Here is a 23,649-nt window from a genome sequence, read left to right on the forward strand (position 1 = left end):
GGTGGCCATCTTGAAGCATGTGGAGACAGTAGACTGGGATAGGGAGAGATTGAATATGCCTGTAAACACACCAGCCAGCTGGTATGCCCATGCTCTGAGGACATGGCTAGGAATGTCGTCTGGGCCAGCAGCCTTGCGAGGGTTAACACATTTAAATGTTTTACTCACGGCGGCCACGGATAAGGAGAGCCCACAGTCCTTGGTAGCGGGCCGCGTCGGTGGCACTGTGTTATCCTCAGAGCGTGCGAAGAATGTGTTTAGCCTGTCCGGAAGCAAGACATCGGTCTCGGCAATTTAGCTGGTTTTCGTTTTGTAGTCCGTGATTGTCTGTCGTCCCTACCATATACGTCTCGTGTCTGATCTGTTGAATTGTGACTCCACTTTATCTCTATACTGATGTTTAGCTTGTTTGATTGCCTTGCAGAGTGAATAACTACACTGTTTATATTCTGCCATATTCCCAGTCAGCTTGACATGGTTAAATGCAGTTGTTTGCGCTTTGTTTCACGCAAATGCCACCATCTATCCACGGTTTCTGGTTAGGGTAGGTTTTAATAGTCACAGTGGGTACTACATCTCCCATACACTTCCTTAGAAATTCAGTCCCCGCTGTCCATGAAATCATATATAATATTGTCAAAAAGGCAAAACTGATCCTAAATCAGCACTCCTTCTGTGGGACGTTTTTCGAATACGGGTCCTGAAGTTCACATGCTCACATACAGTACATGACCTTAATGCTTATGGGCATAAGAGAATAGGAGAGGGAATGGTTTAATTGCTTTCTGAAACAATGGCAGTATGTGTGTGTGTGCATGTAAACACAGATTACAGTAAACCTTTATGAGCTCAGCATACATCATGTAAAAGGCATTCAGGACCTGACCCTGAGACAGTTAAAATACAGCTGGGATTAATAAAGACACACACGCACACACACACACACACACACACATTTTCTGCTTCAAACACACTAAAACCATCCCTGTTTTTACTATTTGTACATTCTGTCAACAAATGAAGAGCTTTAGATATTCATCCCAATGTAGATATCTAACTACAATGTTGTAATAGAAGTGAAAACATTCGAAACACAGTGAGCCTTGAGAAAAAAACAACTACAAAGGAATAGCTCAACACAGCTGTACATCTTCACTAACACACAAAACAAACAGTTCCCTAACACTGTAAGCTGCACAGTTTTTTTTTAAGTCACTACAGATGTAAAATGTAAATTTGATCACTCTTTTGTTGCTGAGATTTTTCCTGCTCAGAAGGAAATGCATCTTGAGGTTTAAAAAGGCTTCTAACGTTTAACATTTCTACTTTAAAATCTCAAACTTGATTTACGGTAATGACTAATGAATGAACCCCTGCTAAAAGTTACAATTTATTATAATCCACATTTCCTTATGCAGCAGGATTATTTTCCTGCTGTAGCAAATTGGCTCAAATTAGGATGTACATAACATGCCTGTTTGAAGTTTGGAGAAAACGATTTCCTCTTTTATTATGTCATCCACTTTGGGACGACTTCCCATTTTTCACGCTCCTAGCAATTCACCAAGTGTGGACTGAGAGCGCCTTAAAAGACTGAAATAAGAGGGATTTGCGGAACTTTTAAGACGAAACAGAGAGCTTCTTAATTAAAAAGAGAGTTCCACTGCTGCTTCCCCATTCTCAGAGTTCCAGAATCCCTGACAATTCCAGAATTCCCAGTGCCTGCCAATCACCTTGTCCACCTATCCCCTGCTCCCTGGCAGGCCTTCCCTGTTACTGGGTCCCACTGCCTTCACAGTGTGGAGTCACCTTAAGGACACACACTAGGCTGAGGCTCTCCAACAAAGCAGAACAACTGTAGCTTCTAGTGCTGCTGAAGAAAATTAGGATTCAGAGCCGTTCCTTTTATGGAAGCAAAATACGCGCATACGTGTGCAAGTTTGTGTGTGTGTGTGTGTGTGTATGAGGGCTGTGGCTGGCTGAAACATGGCTTCAATCACTTTCTCGGCAGCCACTCTACACAGGAAGTTCATTTGCAGCTAAACCAGAGACGCTGGGGTATCTAATGTTCTGCTTAGAAGAAATACTGTACTCAGTGGCTCCAGTATGAACAAAGTTGGAGGTAGTTTCACCAGCCAATGCTAACTAGCGTTCACACATTGACTGGAATTCTATGTTTATCTTTTATTTAACTAGGCAAGTCAGTTAAGATCTCATTTTTATTTACAATTACAGCCAAGGAACAGTGGGTTAACTGCCTTGTTAACCCATGACAGATTGTGGCCAGATTGTCAGCTCGGGGATTCGATCTAGCAACCTTACGGTTACTGGCCCAACGCTCTAACCACTAGGCTACCTGCCACCCCTACTTATCTACTAGCATGCTAGCAGATACCCATAGCCCTAAAGTCATTGCGCTAACGCAAGTTAGCATTGGCTTGAGAAACGACCTCAAACTTTGTTCATAGTGGACAGAGACATAAAAATGGTATCCAGGAGTTCATCGGACTCTGGGGAAGTAGATCGAAATTGCCAAAATATCCCTTAAAGTCTGGGAGGTGCTAGTGTTTATGTTGATCAAAAAACAATTCTTACAATGCACTATTACATTAGAATGCTTTTTATACCTCTAGGCTTTAAAACAATAAATGTACTCAAATTCTATATCAACCGTAGCTAATGACGTTCTTTGTTGCTGTATTTACATGACAACAAGAGTTTGAAGACTTCCTGAAGTTTGAAGACGTCCTGTCTTTGAGAAATTAACTTCCTGTGACATCTTGATAATGATTTACCGAAACATAAACAGGAAGCTTTTGATTTCCACTTGTCTGAGTCTGGTCTGATTGGACAAATAATCATTTTTACAGACCAAAGCACTCTGAGAAAAACACAAATATTATTTAGAATTACAGTACATACTGGACGACTAAAAAATCTGAAATTATCTCCTCCACCTTTTCTTAACCTAATTGTCAGGTGTGCGACACATTATGGTCAGGTGTGCGGCACATTATTCATTCATGTGACCTAGAAAGAACTTCTGCTATCATATCAAAGAGAATACCAAATAGGTGTGGATAGGGATAAGCAGACATGTTGGGTATTATGTAGTTTTATCATGTAGCAAGCCCCTGTCATCCCTGTCTCTATTTGAGACATCCTGATAACTGACTGAGGAGAGCCCCAGATGTTTCCTGTAGCTGATTTGGTCACAAACCCTGCTAGGGACACTTTTACTGCGACATTCATTGTTATTCTTGGATCCATTGTGGTGGGACATTTGTACAACAGTCAGTTAGCACTGTGTTCTGATCATAGATCAACATGAATGCTTCAAATCCTCTTGATGGTGCCAGGTTACTGACTGTCGTGAACTTCAGACCTGGGTTCAAATACTAATTGAAATCTTTAAAATACTTTGACCCTTTGCATAAGCATGCCTAGAGTGGCAGGTCGGCACATTTCTTCAGGCACAAAGTATTTAAAATCATCTAAAATAGTATTTTAACCCAGTTCTGCTGTGAAGAAGTGCACACAAAATAAATCTCTGATGTGTTAAATTTTTTATTCTTTTTTTCCTCACTGAGGCCAGGATGTGTATACATGTACAGGAATCCCAGTATTGACATGGGGCTGTGATGGCAGGAGTATACGCTTCCAGCAACAACCAGGGCGAGTAGCCAGGTTAGATAAGTAGTGCCGGGGTTGGGACCAAGGGTCGAGGCTGTGTGTGTGTGTGTGTGTGTGTGTGTGTGTGTGTGTGTCTGTGTGTGAGGCTGAGCCTTTCAGGGGCCCTATGGTAAACACATTGATTTATAATCAGTGACTGTTATAACACACTTGTGTGAACATACACACGCACACACACCCACCCACAAAACCACACACACAGTGAGTTATAATCACACTGTTATCAGATTACACCATAGTGCCCTCAAAACTCATCAATAAGCTAAGGACCCTGGGACTAAACACCTCCCTTTGCAACTGGATCCTGGACTTCCTGACGGGCCACCCCCCAGGTGGTAAGGGTAGGGAACAACACATCCGCCACGCTGATCCTCAACGCGGGGCCCCTCAGGGGTGCATGCTCAGTCCCCTCCTGCACCCACTGTTCACTCATGACTGCATGGCCAGGCACGACTCCAACAAAATCATCAAGTTTGCCGATGACACAACAGTGGTAGGCCTGATCACCTACAACGATGAGACAGCCTATAGGGAGGAGGTCAGAGACCTGGTTGTGTGGTGCCAGGACAACAAACTCTCCCTCAACATGATCAAGACAAAGGAGATGATTGTGGACTACAGGAAAAGGAGGACCGAGCATACCCCCATTCTCATCGATGGGGCTGTAGTGGAGCAGGTTGAGAGCTTCAAGTTCCTTGGTTGTCCACATCAAAACAAACTATCATGGTCCAAACACACTAAGACAGTCGTGAAGAGGGCACGACAAAGCCTATTCCCCCTCAGGAGACTGAAAAGATTTGGCATAGGTCCTCAGATCCTCAAAAGGTTATACAGCTTCACCATCGAGAGCATCCTGATTGGTTGCATCACTGCCTGGTATGGCAACTGCTCGGCCTCCGACTGCAAGGTACTACAGAAGGTAGTGCGTACGGCCCAGTACATAACTGGGACCAAGCTTCCTGTTATCCAGGACCTCTATACCAGGCGGTGTCAGAGGAAGGCCCTAAAAATTGTCAAAGACTCCAGCCACCCTAGTCAGAGACTGTTCTCTCTGCTACTGCACGGTAAGACGTTCCCGGAGCGCCAAGTCTAGGTCCAAAAGGCTTCTTAACAGCTTCTACCCCCAAGCCATAAGACTCCTGAACAGCTAATCAAAGGGCTAACCAGACCCCTCTTTTACGCTGCTGCTAATCTCTGTTTATAATCTATGCACAGTCACTAACTCCACCTACATGTACATATTACCTTAATTACCGAAAACTAACCCCTGCCTTTGCACATTGACTCTGTACTGCACCCCCTGTATATAGCCTTGCTTGTTATTTTACTGCTGATGTTTAATTATTTGTAACTTATATTGTCTATTTTTTACTTAACATTTATTTGTATTTTTTTTCTTAACTTCTTAAAGCATTGTTGGTTAAACCTCTCCGGGATATGTCAAAAGCCAGGGAAAATGCAGAGCGCCATATTAAAAATTATTACTCTAAAAATCTAACTTTCATTAAATCACACATGCAAGATAGCAAATTAAAGCTACACTTGTTGTGAATCCAGCCAACATGTCAGATTTCAAAAAGGCTTTTCGGCGAAAGCAAACGAGGCTATTATCTGAGGATAGCACCTCCGTAAACAAAGAGAGAAAAGCATATTTCAACCCTGCAGGCACGACACAAAATGCAGAAATAAAAATATAATTCATGCCTTACCTTTGACAAGCTTCTTTTGTTGGCACTCCAATATGTCTCATAAACATCACAAATGGTCCTTTTGTTCGATTAATTCCGTCGATATATATCCAAAATATCAATTTATTTGGCGCGTTTGATCCAGAAACACACCGTTTCCCCCTCAAAATATCTCAAAAGTTACCTGTTAACTTTGCCAAAACACTTCAAACTACTTTTGTAATACAACTTTAGGTATGTTTTAACGTAAATAATCGATAAAATTGAAGACGGGATGATCCGTGTTCAATACAGGAGGAAAACAAACTGTAGTTAGCTTTCTGGTCACGCGCCTCTATCTAACAGTACACTTCAAGTGACCCTCGTTCTAGATGGCCGTACTTCTTCATTACACAAAGGAAAAACCTCAACCAATTTCTAAAAACTGTTGACATCCAGTGTAAAGGACAGGAACTGAATTGAAAATGAATTGGAAAGAGAGTGACCTCAAAATAGAAAAAAAATCTGAATGGTTTGTCCTCGGGGTTTCGCCTGCTAAATAAGTGCTGTTATACTTACAGACATGATTCAAACAGTTTTAGTAACTTCAGAGTGTTTTCTATCCAAATCCAAATATGCATATCTTATCTTCTGGGGATAAGTAGCAGGCAGTTGAATTTGGGCATGCATTTCATCTGGACGTGAAAATACTGCCCCCTGTCACCAAGAAATACTGCCCCCTGTCACCAGCATCGTCCAGCTTTGGCCGGTGTAGGCCGTCATTGTACAGTAAATAAGAATTTGTTCTTAACTGACTTACCTAGTTAAATAAAGGTTACATTTTTTTTAAATTAAAAAAAAAAAGGATGAGGCCCAATGTAAAACATTCAGCACCTCTGTGACCATCTGTTTACCATAACCATTTGTTCAGAAACTATAGGCTATCCTCCATTCTAGTAACGTTTTAATGGCCAGAACTCTAATCACAGTTGTCATCAGAGATCACACATCTGATCCTGCCCCTTTGTGATCTCATGTTGTCCATAGTATCAATATTTTTTATATATTTTTATCCTTTATTTAACTAGGCAAGTCAGTTAAGAACAAATTCTTATTTTACAATGAATTCCTAACCCGGCCAAACCCACCCCTAACCAATGGGACTCCCGATCACGGCCGGTTGTGATACAGCCCGGGATTGAACCAGGGTCTGTAGTGACGCCTCTGGCACTGAGATGCAGTGCCTTAGACCGCTGCACCACTCGGGAGCCTATCAACTAACCTACGTTTTCTGATGGAGGACATTGACGTAGATAATAAACAATGTTCTATATCTATGGCCATCGATGGCTAAAAAGTCATGTTTTTCATCTAAAGAAAAAATAAATCATCAGCTTTTAATTGTGAGCGAGAGCTACAGTTATTTTTACTCCAAGCTGCTCCCAACATTTGTTTGAGAAGATTTCCCTCCTTTCTACGTCACTTGAGTTTCCTTTTCAGTGGTTAGAGGGAAACATAGTGGGCAGAGAGTCTTCCCTCCGGTCAGACTTGGCCACCACATACTGTGTGTGTGTGTGTGTGTATGGTGAGATTAAGTGGCAGCTATCTAGCCAGTACAAGAGCCATCCAGGAAAGCTTTTAAATTTAGTGTTCTATTGCAGTGGTTCCCAACCTTTTTTGGTTACCGTACCACCACCTACATTTTGCTCTGTCCGGAGTAACACTGAAGTACCCCCTCATGTGCATTTTACCAGTAACCCTATGGTCTCGTGAGCGTTTTACCAGTAACCCCATGGTCTCGTGTGCGTTTTACCAGTAACCCTGTGGTCTCATGAGGCTTTTCAAGTACCCCTGTGGATAGGCCAAGTACCTCCAGGGGTCCGCCTAAACTGGGACTGAGATGAGAACGGCTCATAGATTGTCTCAGTCCCTGCTGTCAAATCCACATGGGGACGTCCTCAACAGTATGCTAAACATCTTATGACTCTGCACAATCTAGTGCTGTAATATTGCCTAATCCACTCAATTCTGTCCAGACTGATACCTGCAGACAGTGCAGTATATCAAAGGATATATCAAAGGATATACTCCAAGAACAGGATACATGACATTTTTCCTCTTTATTTATTCCCGTAGCCCTCCTCTGCTCTGACTACATCCCTCTGGCTATACTAACCTAGCCATTAAGAGAGTTGGGCCAGTAACAAAAAGGTTGCTGGTTCAAATCCCTGAGCTGACACATCTGTCAATGTGCCCTTGAGCAAGGCACTTAACCCTAATTGCTCATGTAAATCGCTCTGGATAAGAGCATCTGCTAAATGTAAATGTAATCCCAAATGACGCCCTATATAGTGGACTACTTTTGACCAGAGCCGAATAGAGTGGCATTTGAGAGACAGCCTCAATGCATTTGAATGTTTTTCCATCCTATTGTTTATGACTGCTGCAAGACGAATTGCCTCTCTGAGGACAATGAAGTTTTCTGAATCTGAATAAATAGAGTGGAGCTGCCGTGACTTTCTTTAGAAACCAGCTGGACACTATTACCTTCCTCCTGCCATGTGGATTCATTGTATCAGTTTCCTCTCTATGCTTGTGTGTGTGTATAGCTGTATGTGTGTGCACACGTGTGTGTGTGTTATTGTATCAGCATTCTTGGCCTGCGGTAAATGAAACCAGTTGAATGGCATTGAGGGAATTGAAAATGTCTTACTGCTGCAGAACTGTATAAGGAGGCAAACAAAGCATGCAGTGTGGTTGTGGTGGAAGCGTGTGGCTCTGGCTCTGTCTGCTAACGTGCCAGTGAGGGCTGAGACTCTGGGTCTCAGAGCAGCTAGGTCACTCGAGATCCAAGGCGATATTTGATGTTCGTCCAGGTCCCCAGGATGTCGAAAAGGCCTTCAAAACTGGCCTCTAAGGGCAACGGTGAGCACTATTACCATCAAGTAGGCTTGTGGCTTGCTAGGGCATTTTGGATGGGAGATGTGGATGATGGATGGGCGTAAGCCGTGAGCTCCCACTCTTGTGTAGCTAGCTAGCTTAGCAGGCTATTAGTTCCATTACATTCTCCAAGGAGGATCTACAGTACCAGTCAAAAGTTTGAACACACCTACTCATTCAAGGGTTTTTCTTTATTTTTGTACTATTTTCTACATTGTAGAAAGTAGTGATGATATAAAACTATTAAATAACACTATGGAATCATGTCGTAACCAAAAAAGTATTGAACAAATCTAAATATATTTAAATCTAAATATATTCTTCTTTGTGGAATTTCTTTCCTTCTTAATGATTTTGAGCCAATCTGTTGTGTTGTGACAAGGTAGGGGTGGTATACAGAAGATAGCCCTATTTGGTAAAAGACTAAGTCAATATTATGGCAAGAACAGCTCAAATAAGACATGAAGGTCAGTCAATATGGAAGAAGGAGAGTGATGTTGCTGCACCAGATGCACCAGTTGCTGCACCAGATGACCTGACCTCCACAATCACCCGACCTCAACCCAATTGATATGGTTTGGGATGAGTTAGACTGCAGAGTGAAGGAAAAGCAGTCAACAAGTGCTCAGCATATGTGGGAACTCCTTCAAGACTGATGGAAAATCTTTCCTCGTGAAGCTGGTTGAGAGAATGCCAAGAGTGTGCAAAGCTGTCATCAAGGCAAAGGGTGGCTACTTTGAAGAATCTCAAATATAAAATGTTTAAAACATTTTTTTAACACTTTTTTGGTTACTACATGATGTGTTATTTCATAGTTTTGATGTCTTCACTATTATTGTACAATGTAGTAAAAAATATATTAAAAAAATAAGAAAACCCTTGAATGAGTAGGTGTGTCCAAACTTTTGACTGGTACTGTAGAGAGAATTTTGATTCATTACATGACATTGAGTTTGCAATATGAAGACTTTATTATAAATTAAATGAAACTGTTCCACAAAAAAATGTGCATAGGAAAATCATAACTGGCAGGCAGATCAATAGAAATGGTACAATAACTTGACACTCCAAATGGAAAAGGTTGACAACCACTGGTGTAGCCTATTGTCGGCAACTTCAGGAGCATAATGGCAGAATCTGTGAAGGCCAGCAGCAGTGGGAGGAGGGTAAGGAACAGGTTTTCTTCTGGTTGGGTTATAATGATCTCTAGCTCACTCTTCAGTCATTTGAGTGTCTTCAATTTTAAACGCAGTGTTTAAAGCATCAGACAAGCTCAGTAGCATACATATTGTTGATTTTATTCAAACATAGGGTGTGTCTATATATGGAAAAATGCACGTTTTAAACAGACGACTCTTGGTCGACCAATAATTTTGTTGTTGTTGGGGAGAGCCCTACTTCGCTGGCAGTATTGTATATCCTCTAACAGTGTCCTGGCACCACTGGGTATTTAAAAACACATCAACCTATTCTGATGTCTGGACCTTGGAGCTTCTTCGAGGGGAAAAGTTGGGTATGAGCACTGGACATCTGTCTGTTAATCGATGTGCCATTTAGCGGACACTTTTATCCAAAGCAACTTACAGTCATACGTTCATACATTTTACGTATGAGTGGTCCCGGGAATCGAACCCAGTATCCTGGCGTTGCAAGCGCCACGCTCAACCAACTGAGCTACAGAGGACCAAACAACTGTAAACAAGTGAAGATGTCATAGTGACACACAGAAAAGTGACCTCCAGCCTGACAACCGCTGGAGCTAGCTTGGTTAATGCGCACTCTTCGTAACTTCCCATCCTGTGTGTACCAATGAAGTAGACATAGAAAATAGAGTTAACGTTTTTTTCCGTTCCAGTCATTTTATTTCTATGCTGGATTGGTAGTTGATGGGCATATTAGACTAAATGTCAAAAGTTTAAAAGTACAGTTTATGATTTTACAGCTCCTTGAAGACAACGAGTGCTTAAGGTTTAGGTTTATAATATCCAGATACAAAAAGTAGATGAATACTGAGCCAAACCTGCAAGCTATTTCACGATTCATTTTCAAGGGTGTCTGGTGGTGTACAGTCAGCTGAGATACAATAAACAAAGAGATAATGTGCCAATTGCACAAAAATGCCTGAACGTGAGACTTGAAAATGAAGGGTAGAGAATAATATGGGTGTTTTTCTCTAGCTCTCAGCTCTTGTAATCACTCACTCAAGTATACACAGCCTCCTGGACCTTACTGCTTATTTCAAGCACCCACATCATTCAGCAAGCATGGCCCCCCAGTCATTTAAACCACCCAAATCATTCAGCACGCATGCACGCATGCCCCCCCCAGTCATTTCAACCACCCAAATCATTCAGCATTCATCATTATAACAACCCTGTTTTTCCTCTCTAGAATGTGAGGTATGACTGAGGTAAATACAGTGTGTAGTTTATTTAGCTAAAAATAACTAAACAAAGTCCATCTGGAGGTCTGGTATGCCTTTCCATAACCGTTCACCCGCCAACCAAAACATGTTTAAAATTATCACCATGAAAGACTTAGATCATTTCAGGAATTGCTTTAGAAAAAACATGTTATGATTTCATTATTATTTAACTCGCACTCCATAATATTGTGTGATTTACTGAGTGAGTGGTAATTCCTGATATCTGCCTCAGATGTAGGGTTGTGAAGAATTACCCTGTGGTTTCTAATCTTTCTTAGTCCATGTGTACACTGTCCATTACAAGTTAGATCAGAAAGCTAGCCTGAAGATGAATTGATCAACTGATTAATACAAATCAGGTCTTTCTGTGTAAAATAATCTGTTTTTCCTTTGTCCTTTGGCTTGTGCCAACAATCCCCAGAATCTATTTATAGCAGTGAATGAACAACTATTGTAATAATGGTTAGGCTAATAACTGAAACAACAGAAATAACGTCTTTGTTTTTTACTGAGCAGGATTGATAAACTGCCATGTCTATCCATGGACGGTCATGCCGAGATACAGTACTGTACAAGCAACTTAAATATCTTAAAATAGCTCATGACATGGACTGCTACCCCTACCAGTCATACACCAGGCATGGTCAGAGCCAGTCAGTCAACCCCAAACACAGCTACAGCTAGGTTTTCCATTGCATCACCCACCGGAGCCAGCGACAGACAGCGTGGTGGAGTTCACACACCCACCCAACCAGTTCCATTTGACACGACAACACCCTGCTCTTGCTGTGACGTTAACCTCTAATAGTGGGATCCTGTGTTTTAGCCATATGTGTATGAGGCAGGGTCTCCCGGAGGATGTAGATGGGCACCAGCTGTTTTCCATTAGCATACCTCAGCCAGCAAATAGAAGGCCTGGCTCATGTGGACACACACTTTAGCAAGACAAATGATAGGATGGGCATCTCTCTCTCCAGTCTTTTCTCAGAGTCACAAACAAACATTTAGAGGATTAAATTAAAGTGTGTAATCCCTATAATCTCTATACTATAATATTTTTCTCCCCTCTATTTCCCTCAATCATATGTACAGTATCAAAGGTCAGACTGAAAGCCATGATCACTCTAGTAGTCTAAGCAGTCTGGTGTGGTTAGGTTGGAATTCTACTTGTGCGGGATTCTGAGCTAGCGAAGATGAGTGAGTGCATTGATTCTTTGGTTGGCTTGTGGTGGTGATTTACATTTAAAATTTTACCTTTATTTAACTCATCTATAGAACTGCAGTGTCTATTCCTTGTTCACACATCTGTGTTCGTTACCCCACACAACAGAGTCAGGAAAATATACCCCTTCAATCCAACAATAACCACTACTAATCAGCTACACTACCAGACACCTCATGGTTACATGGGCTGAGCCTACACACTCCTCTTTAAACCTACAATAAGCTAATTCAGACTCAACATTACTTCACACAAAATATGTAAGAGTGTGTGTGTGTATGAATATGCATGTGTGTGTGTGTGTGTGTGTGTGTGTGTGTGTGTGTGTGTGTGTGCGAATGTTGTGTGAAGAAAATGTTAAAGGGGTCAAGCGAATCGATTAAAAAATGTAATGCAAAAATAAATGTCACAGAACGTGAAATACAAAAGGTTATATTGGAAGTTATAACAATATGTAACACCTTTGAATAGTAATTCATTGACTAGAAATAATGCTATATCCAAGAGGAAGTGTAATTTTGGCACCACACTATTTAAGTCCACACAGCAGAATAAGTGATCCTCTCATCTCTGGTTAATCAAACAATTGTACATTGCCAATGTTTTTAAACAAAGTTCTGTTTTATTCTACAACACAGCTCAACTCTATCATGACATGTGGTTCTGGCCTGATGAATCCCACTGTCAGTATTACTGGAAGAGTGTTTATCCCTGCTAGTACATTAAAGCACACAGTGCCAGAGAGATGCCAGTTAGTTACGTACGTGGCACACACCAGATGTCAAAGCTAATCTACAGTACACTACTGCCCACCCAGAAACACAGAGGCTGCGTCCCAAATGGCACCCTAATCCCTTTATAGTGCACTTAGGGCCCCACATAGGGCTTTGGTCAAAATGAGTGCACTATAAAAGGAATCTGGTGCCTTTTGGGATGCAAAAAAAAAGAGATAATGCTGTATGGAACATGTTTACTTTGGGAATTAACAATACAATACTTCTTATTGCATACCTACAATTTACACAGTTGAAGCTAACAGTTTATGCTCCGTCTGATGACAGCGTTAAATTAGAAGAGGCAACCCTAAGTGTCTAAGTATCAATGACTACTATAGTCATCTAGGAGTACCACCGACTCCACAAAATGGTCCCCACTTCACTGGGATAGATCGTATGAATAAACATAACTTTTCATTGTTTAAGGCTCGATAACTGTGTTATTATGTGTAGTTGAAAGCCTCACATATGACATGACTAAGTTGTGTGTCTTAAGTTAGGAGAACAGAATACAACAGAATACGAAGCCTCAGCCTCACACATTACCCAGTATGATGAATGAGGATTATTATTGTTACAACTGTTCTGTGCAATGTAGTGATTTATATAACAGGTGGGTCTAATCCTGAATGCTGATTTGTTAAAAGCACATTCCAGCCAGTGTCTATTCCACAAGTTATCACCGGCTAAATCTATGACGGTAAAATGCGTTTCATCTGACTGCACAATCCACTGTATCAGCCGAGCTAAGCAATTTATAAACTTGATCTCCACTATAAAAAGCATCTAGCCATTATCTCACTAGTCATTATCTCATTTCTTTTAGAGTAACATTTAGTTTTCAACAGCGAAGATTTGTATAAACCTTGCGGTCTGCAACATTGTTTCAATTTTCAAATTTGATCTCTAGCAGTCCCATAGTGATGAACGTGCCGGGAGTGGCGACGAGACAGACAGACAGCTTTTTCAACCATTCGAAATCATGAATCATTACAGTATATGTCCATTTTCTATGACAGGCTAAATCGCGCCTCATTAGCTCAATGTTATGAATGTATCGAAATAAATTTCACTAGAAAACAGCTTAAACAAATGCAAATACAGCTATTTTGCTGTTATTATGGCTGCACATTTTGATGTGACTGTTAGCTGTAGTTGGCTAGTTAGCAAGCAAGGGATAAGAACTTTGCCAGCCAGTTTGGCAATGGAACATTTAGACTGAACGACTGGGTCGCGTCCATAGACACAAAACAAAAAGACTGAACGACTGGGTCGCGTCCATAGACACAGAACTAAAAGACTGAACGACTGGGTCGGGTCCATAGATATAGAACAAAAAGACTGAACGACTGGGTCGTGGTCCATAGACACAGAACTAAAAGACTGAACGACTGGGTCGTGGTCCATAGACACAGAACAAAAAGACTGAACGACTGGGTCGTGGTCCATAGACACAGAACTAAAAGACTGAACGACTGGGTCGTGGTCCATAGACACAGAACAAAAAGACTGAACGACTGGGTCGTCGTCCATAGACACAGAACTAAAAGACTGAACGACTGGGTCGTGGTCCATAGACACAGAACAAAAAGACTGAACGACTGGGTCGTGGTCCATAGACACAGAACTAAAAGACTGAACGACTGGGTCGTGGTCCATAGACACAGAACTAAAAGACTGAACGACTGGGTCGTGGTCCATAGACACAGAACTAAAAGACTGAACGACTGGGTCGTGGTCCACACAGAACAAAAAGACACAGAAATAAAAGACTGAACGACTGGGTCGTGGTCCATAGACACAGAACAAAAAAAAAAGACTGAACGACTGGGTCGTGGTCCATAGACACAGAACAAAAAGACTGAACGACAGAACTAAAAGACTTAACGACTGGGTCGTGGTCCATAGACACAGAACTAAAAGACTGAACAGACTGGGTCGTGGTCCATAGACACAAAACTAAAAGACTGAACGACAGAACAAAAAGACTGAACGGCTGGGTCGTCGTGGGTCCATAGACACAGGTCCATAGACACAGAACTAAAAGACTGAACGACTGGGTCGTGGTCCATAGACACAGAACAAAAAGACTGAACGGCTGGGTCGTGGTCCATAGACACAGAACTAAAAGACTGAACGACTGGGTCGTGGTCCATAGACACAGAACTAAAAGACTGAACGACTGGGTGGGTCCATAGACACAGAATAAAAGACTGAACGACTGGGTCCATAGACACAGAACTAAAAAAGACTGGGTCGTGGTCCATAGAACTAAAAGACTGAACGACTGGGTCGTGGTCCATAGACACAGAACAAAAAAAGACTGAACAGAACTGGGTCGTGGTCCATAGACACAGAACTAAAAGACTGAACGACTGGGTCGTGGTCCATAGACACAGAACAAAAAGACACAGAACTAAAAGACTGAACGACTAGACACAGGACTGAACGGCTGGGTCGTGGTCCATAGACACAGAACTAAAAGACTGAACGACTGGGTCGCGTCCATAGACACAGAACAAAAAGACTGAACGACTGGGTCGCGTCCATAGACACAGAACTAAAAGACTGAACGACTGGGTCGTGGTCCATAGACACAGAACTAAAAGACTGAACGACTGGGTCGCGTCCATAGACACAGAACTAAAAGACTGAACGACTGGGTCGCGTCCATAGACACAGTCGTATCTCTGGCAACAGAACCAATAGAACAAACGTCCTGTGGTTTGGGTAGCAACCCTAGATTTGTTTCGTGACTATATCTTGTGGAAGGATGAAATAGTATGATACATTCAATAAAATAATGTTTTTAATTAAAATATGTCAATCATTATTTGAATATGTTGGTAACCCTTTGTATAAAAGGGATAATGCCATCGAAGCCGGTGTTTGGAGGATATACTGGAGGATATACTAAACAACACCCATGCCAATATATCCTCCAAATACTGGCTTCTCAGGCATTATCACTTAAGTATACTTATCACAGGGCTGTATGCGTGGGTAGAAGCTCTGGGTTCAGGGATCTTTTAAATACTTTGAGTGTTTGCTTTAGCCTGCCTGGAGTGCCAGATGGGCGGGGTTTGCAGTTTTGGAAACTATTCTATTGGACAATTAAACCAGGCAAGCACAGATAAAGTATAAGAGTTTTTGAATGGTGTTTGAACCCTGGGCTGTTTGGGGGGGAGAGAGAGAGATGAAGAGAAGGCTAGCATTATAATGACAGATCCTTTCACTGCATAGTTCAGTCAGGCTCAGCCTCCCAGGGAGAAATGAGCCTGGGGTCCACTGTGAAGAATGCCAGTAAAATGTACAGGCTCTGTGTGGGGTGGGACCTCTGGTCCCCATTAGCAGGAGGTGAGACATAAATGTACGCCCTCAGACCTCAGGACATAGGTCCGCTCTATTGCCGCTTCTGAATCAGCTGGCTACCATAAAGTAACTAACTACTTATGAAGTGACAATGGAGCGTCTGTCTACTGTTTTTACTGAGTACGAGAAGCTTTTGTCTGCACATCAAGATCCATGCAAATTGCAGTCGTTAAAACTTAGTTTAAAAATAGGCTTCGTTAGAGTTCTAGGCTATACTATCTGAGAATAGTGACAAAGGTTTACTACTGTGACAGAAAGCTTGGAAATTAAATGACTGAAAATTGTATGGCTCAACAGTGAGTGTGGAGGGTTCTTTCTCCAGTTTAAGTCACATATTTCCCTGCTAGTTAGCTATGTTGTCTGTGTAATAGATTACTTTTCTGCCTCCTGTTTCTACAAGGCCCTCTCTGTCCATCTGGAGCGTGAAGTCACAAGCTCTGCTTGGTGCCAAAAGCCATAGTCTGCCTATGTAAATTATGATCACCAGAACGGACAATTTAAAAAATATATTTTAATTTTTTATTTATTTTACCCCTTTTTCTCCCCAATTTCATGGTATCCAATTGTTATTAGTAGCTTCTATCTTGTCTCATCGCTCCAACTCCCGTACGGGCTCGGGAGACGAAGGTTGAAAGTCATGCGTCCTCCGATACACAACCCAACCAAGGCGCACTGCTTCTTAACACAGCTAGCATACAACCCAGAAGCACCAATGTGTCGGAGGAAACACCGTGCACACGGCAACCTTGGTTAGCGCACACTGCGCCCGGCCCGCCACAGGAGTCGCTGGTGCGCGATGAGACAAGGACATCCCTACCGGCCAATCCCTCCCTAACCCGGACGACGCTAGGCCAATTGTGCATCGCCCCACGGGTCTCCCGGTCGCGGTCGGTTACGACAGAGCCTGGGCACGAACCCAGAGTCTCTGATGGCACAGCTGACGCTGCAGTACAGCGCCCTTAACCACTGCGCCACCCGGGAGGCCCCAGAACGGACACATTTTTTTGGGGGGGGGGGCCTGCCATTTTGGCCTCTATTTCTTTTAAATTATGATCAAGTTCGATCCCCTCTTAGGTGAATTATGCATTTAAGGGGGTGTGGTGTGCTATCCAGATGAGAGCGCTGAGTCAACAAGCCTGTCAAGAGTAGATGGAGTGGCTGACCAATGTCTATGGGTCTGCAAGAGGACAACATAGCAGAGAACAGAGGATGACAAAGTGGAGAACAGAGGATGACAGAGCGGAGAACAGGATGACAGAGCAGTTGCACAAATGATAAAGATAGACTACAAATATATAAAAATATAGAATCAAGATAAAATAATTGTATAAATTATATATAAATCCAATCTAGCCTAACAGAGTTGCGATCGGTTGGTTTTCGACTGTTTATGTCCAAGGCTTCCGTTATTGACGGCGACGTCATCTTGCAGCATTGGGTTTACTCTCTCAGGCAGAATGAAAACGACTACATCGGCCATTATCCTTTGAGCGCTTCAAATTCAAATACTTCCGGCTTCATGCGCCATCGGGAGTTTTCCCTAAGAATACGTGGATGAGGTCAGCGCTATTACTATCAACTGGTTTCAATGTCTATGGTTTCTACCCATTTGGAGATGACAGCACAGTCAAAGTAAACAGTGGTTTTGTGAACCATTATGACCGCCTGCCTTTCACCTTTGACCTGACCCAGCAGGCTACAGTCAAATACCACTCAAATAGACTGTTGAACTGTCATACACACATGCAACCACACACATCAAGGACAACAACCACCCGAGCCACTGCCTGTTCACCCCGCTATCATCCAGAAGCCGAGGTCAGTACAGGTGCATCAAAGCTGAGACAGAAAGACTGAAAAGCAGCTTCTGTTAAATAGCCATCACTAGCACAGAGGCTGCTGCCTATATACATAGACTTGGAAATCACTGGCCACTTCAATAAATGGAACACTAGTCACTTGAATAATGTTTACATATTTTTCATTAATCATATGTATATACTGTATTATATTCTACTGTATCTTAGTCTATGCCGCTCTGACATTGCTCGTCCATATATTTATATATTCTTAATTCCATTCCTTTACTTAGATTTGTGTGTATTGGGTATATGTTGTGAAATTGTTAGATATGACTTGTTAGATATTACTGCGCTGTCGGAGCTAGAAACACAAGCATTTTGCTACACTGAGTGTACAAAACATTAGGAACACCGGCTCTTTCCAAGACAAGGAATGATCAGGTGAATCCAGGTGAAAGCTATATGACTGACTCCCTCATATGACTGAGGTCTAGGAACTCACCTTAACGTATGCAGTGTACTGGTGGCACTCCACTGTGTTGATGTCCAGACTGAGCTCGTTGCTCACAGAGCTCATCTGGGCTCCGTTCTGAACCAAGTACACTCTAGAAGGCTGGCTCCTCTGTCTCTTATCCACATCAGCTGTCAGGTTATACAGCAACTCTGGGAGAGAGGAGAGAGATTGGGAATCATGGGTTAGATAAAGCTAAGTCATGTTTCACTTCACACAGTCTGAATAAGACATATTAATACAGTCAAACATAGGGGAGAGAGAGGCCCACATGTGTTAGTTAGAGAGGCAATGTAAGGCTCCTAATAGCACCTTTTAATAGTGACAATGTTCCGATCCTAGGTGGATCTTAGTCAGGTCTAGGGCTGATGCGGTGACGTATTACCTCCACACTGGCGGTCACGTGTCATGAAGGCAGTCAAATTCCACATTACTGTATAGTTACTGTAATTAGGCTTCTCCAAGCTCTGATGCTGCTGGTCATTAGTAGCCTACCAAACTTGCTAACTACAATAGACTCAGCATTACATTGTCCCTATAATCACTCTTGACTTCAATGCAAATGTATTAGAAAATCTAATCAAATACTTCATGAGCTCATCAACATTTCTATAGGCTATGCAATTGCGGGAGAAAACAGAGTGATGGCCGCTAATAAAAAGAGGAGGATCCCACGGGGAATAGCATCCTCCATTCGCTATTTAAGTGCATAGATGACATGTATTTTTTCCCGCTGCCTCGTTTCGATACAGGTGCATGATAATGGTCCATTCTAAATTACACATATATTATTTAGTATATGTAAAGACCAGATTAAATTGGGTTGGCGCCCCCCCTTTGGGTTGTGCCGTGGCGGAGATCTTTGTGGGCTATACTCGGCCTTGTCTCAGGATGGTAAGTTGGTGGTTGAAGATATCCCTCTAGTGGTGTGGGGGCTGTACTTTGGCAAAGTGGGTGGGGTTATATCCTTCCTGTTTGGCCCTGTCCGGGGGTATCATCGGATGGGACCACAGTGTCTCCTGACCCCTCCTGTCTCAGCAGCCAGTATTTATGCTGCAGTAGTGTCGGGGGGCTAGGGTCAGTCTGTTATATCTGGAGTACTTCTCCTGTCTTATCCGGTGTCCTGTGTGAATTTAAGTTTGCTCTCTCTAATTCTCTCTTTCTTTCTTTCTCACTCTCGGGGGACCTGAGCCCTAGGACCATGCCTCAGGACTACCTGGCATGATGACTCCTTGCTGTCCCAAGTCCACCTGGCCGTGCTGCTGCCCCAGTTTCAACTGTTCTGCCTGCGGCTATGGAATCCTGACCTGTTCACCGGACGTGCTACCTGTCCCAGACCTATTATTTGACCATGCTGGTCATTTATGAACACTTGGCCATGTTCTGTTATAATCTCCACCCGGCACAGCCAGAAGAGGACTGGCCACCCCTCATAGCCTGGTTCCTCTCTAGGTTTCTTCCTAGGTTTTGGCCTTTCTAGGGAGTTTTTCCTAGCCAACGTGCTTCAACATCTGCATTGCTTGCTTGCATTACGGCCACAAAGTGGATGCCGCTGTGAAATTCGAAGCATTATCAAGTGCTTATTGTGAAGGTGTAGGCTATATCACATGGATTCATTAGACTTTTTTAAATGGCTTGTAGGCTGTGTGTGGGCGCCAGGAGATGCTGCATTTTTATGTTTATGATAATTAACTGTCAATTACCGTGAGACCGACAGTTATTTGCTTGAAAATCACCGGCTGACGGAATTTCGTGACTGCCACCGCCCCAGTTAGGTCAAGCCTTAGTTGAAGGTCTCACTACCAGACATGCACACACACAGGAAATGAAGCTGGGATGTATAGCGGACGTTTTACGGGCCCCTGACCAATTCTACTATTTTGTGTGTTCTTTGGAGCTGATCTTAACTTATTTCGTAAATAATGTTTCCGCCATCGTTTCCTATGACCGAAAAGAGCTTCTGGACATCAGAACAGTGATCAACAGCCTTGATTTGGATGAAGATTTCTACTTCAATGAGTCAGCGGCACAGGACATACTGCTCACCCCAGACCGGGCCCTAATCCCTGACACTCGGAAGAGAAAGCGATATAGAGGCTGACGTACAGGTACCCTGATGAAGCTACGGTGGAGAGTAAATGATCCGCTTCTACTCTCTGTTCTATTCTTCAATCACTGGAGAACAAACTCTGTTTGAGAATATCCTATCAACGGGATCTAAAGAACTGTAATTACCTATGTTTCTCTGAAACTTGGCTGAACAAGGAGATGGATAATATTCCAGCTGGTTTTTCTATGAATCGGCAGGAAAGAACGGCAGCGTCGGGTAAGCTCAACGGGAGTGGTGTTTGTATCTTTGTTAACAACAGCTGGTGTGCAATCTCTAATGTTAAGGAAGTCTCAAGGTTCTTCTCGCCGAAGTTAGTATGGTTTATCATGAGGCATTCTATTTACCAAGAGTTATATATAATTTTCGTATCTGTCTATTTACCACCACAAACCGATGCTATCACTAAGACCGCACTGAAAGAGCTGAATAGGGCCATTAGCAAACAAGAAAATGCTCATCCAAAAGGTGGTGCTCCTAGTAGCCGGTGATTTAATAGAGGAAAACTGAAATCTGCTTTACCTCATTTCTACCAGCATGTCACCTGTGCAACTACAGGCAAAGCAAGGCAAGATCACCTTTACTCCACACACAGAGATGCATACAAAGCTCTCCCTCGCCCTCCATTTGGTAAATCTGACCATAACTCTATCCTCCGGATTCCTGCTTACACGCAAAATCTCAAACAGGAAGAACCAGTGGCGCGCTCAGCACGGAAGTGGTCCAATGAAGTGAATGCTAAGCTACAGGACTGTTTCGCTAGCACAGACTGGAATATGTTCCCTGACTCATCTGATAACATTGAGGCGTTTACCACATTAGTCACCGGCTTCATTAATAAGTGCATCGACGACATCGTCCCCACAGTGACCATACGTACATATCCCAACCAAAAGACATTGATTACAGGCAACATCTGCACTGATTTTAAGGCTATAGCTACCGCTTTCAAGGAGCGGGACACTAACCTGGATGCTTATAAGTAATCCCGCTACGCCCTCCGGCAAATCATCAAACAGGCAAAGGGTGAATACAGGATTAAGACCAAAACCTACTGCACTGGCTCTGATGCTCGTCGGATTTGGCAGGGCTTGCAAACTATCACAGATTACAAAGGGAAACCCAGCCACGAGCTGCCCAGTGGTGAGAGCCTACCAAACAAGCTAAATGCCATCCATGCTAGCTTTGAGGCAAGCAACACTGAACCATGCATGAGAGCACCAGCTGTTCCGGACGACTGAGTGATCACACACTCCATAGCCGATGTGAGTAAGACCTTTAAACAGGTTAGCATTCACAAGGCAGTGGGGCCAGACGGATTACCAGGACGCGTACTCAGAGCATGCACTGACCAGCTGGTAAGTATCTTCACTGACATTTTCAACCTCTCCCTGACCCAGTTTACATGTTTCAGGCAGACCAACATAGTTCCTCTGCCCAAGAAGACTAAGGTAACCTGTCTAGATGACTATCGCCTCGTAGCTCTCACATCTGTAGCCTTGAAATGCTTACATTACTCACATCAACCTACACCAATTTGCATAACACCCCAACAGATCCACAGATGAGGCAATATCTATATGAGGCAATCTCAGAGGAAGGCCCTAAAAATTGGAATAGAGTCGAGCCTCCCAACTCAGGTTGTTTCTCAAAATGCATATTACCGTGCTCTAGAGCATGCAAATTGAAGCATGGGAGGGTTGGAGTATAAGTCCAAATCAAAGTATGCGAAATGGAACATTTACATGTACATATTTTGAAGCATGCATTGATTCAAGCTTCAATGGAAAGTATGCAAAGAAATATGAAGCAACCATGTAAAAAGAATGCTTTTAAAAAAATCAATGGTGGACATTATTTCAACTGAAGCAAGAGAAAATACACTGAGTTAAGAATGAAATGTTGCCTATTCACATCTCATATTTGCCTGACTACAATATTTTATCTTGCTACGTTAATAAATACATGCTGTGTTAATTTTGGCATGTTTACCTGCCTACAATACACACTGTAGTGTGTGTAGGTCGTAAGACCATAGTAAGTGCTCTTGCTGCTGGTGATTCTCTGATCCACCTCTACGCAGACGACACTATTCTGTATACTTCTGGCCCCTCTTTGGACACTGTGTTAACTAACCTCCAGACGAGCTTCAATGCCATACAACTCTCCTTCCGTGGCCTCCAACTGCTCTTAAACGCAAGAAAAACTAAACGCATGCTTTTCAATCGATCACTGCCCGCACCTGCTCGCCCGTCCAGCATCATTACTCTGGACGGCTCTGACTTAGAATACGTTGACAACTACAAATACCTGGGTGTCTGGCTAGACTGTAAACTCTTCTTCTAGACTCACATTAATCATCTCCAATCCAAAATTAAATCTAGAATCTGCTTCCTATATCGCAACAAAGCATCCTTCACTCATGCAGCCAAACATACCCTCGTAAAACTGACCATCCTACTGATCCTCGACTTTGGTGATGTCATTTATAAAGTAGCCTCCAACACTCTACTCAACAAACTGGATGCAGTCTATCACAGTGCCATCCGTTTTGTCACCAAAGCCCCATATATTACCCACCATTGCGACCTGTACGCTCTCGTTGGCTGGCTCTCGCTTCATACTCGTCGCCAAACCCACTGGCTACAGGTTATCTACAAGTCTCTGTTAGGTAAAGCCCCGCTTTAGCTCAGCTCACTGGTCACCATAGCAGCACCCACTCGTAGCACGCGCTCCAGCAGGTATATCTCACTGGGCACCCCCAAAGCCAATTCCTCCTTTGGTCATATTTCCTTCCAGTTCTCTGCTGCCCATGACTGGAACGAACTGCAAAAATCTCTGAAGCTGGAGAGTCACATCTCCCTCACTAGCTTTAAGCACCAGCTGTCAGAGCAGCTCACAGATCACTGCACCTGTACATAGCCCATCTGTAAACAGCCCATCTATCTACCTACCTCATCCCCATACTGTATTTATTTATTTATCTTGCTCCTTTGCACCCCAGTATGTCTACTTGCACACCGATCTACCATTCCAGTGTTTAATTGCTATGTTGTAATTACTTCGCCACCATGACCTATTTATTTCCTTAACTTAACTCATTTGCACTCACTGTAAAAATACTTTTTGTTTTC

The 23,649-nt window shown here is 42.9% G+C and overlaps 1 protein-coding gene across 2 annotated transcripts in view; it reads right to left on the reverse strand.

The window, feature by feature from the left end:
* Positions 1 to 23,649, reverse strand: part of itga9 (integrin, alpha 9) — a 160,029-nt gene that overhangs the window by 66,663 nt on the left and 69,717 nt on the right. For both annotated transcript variants that reach the window (XM_042306211.1, XM_042306212.1), the window contains exon 15: positions 18,400 to 18,560. In XM_042306211.1, the coding sequence (XP_042162145.1) occupies positions 18,400 to 18,560 (161 nt within the window). The remainder of the gene's footprint in view (positions 1 to 18,399; positions 18,561 to 23,649) is intronic.

Source organism: Oncorhynchus tshawytscha, linkage group LG25 (genome assembly GCF_018296145.1).
Source record: "Oncorhynchus tshawytscha isolate Ot180627B linkage group LG25, Otsh_v2.0, whole genome shotgun sequence".
Taxonomy (NCBI): Eukaryota; Metazoa; Chordata; class Actinopteri; order Salmoniformes; family Salmonidae; genus Oncorhynchus; species Oncorhynchus tshawytscha.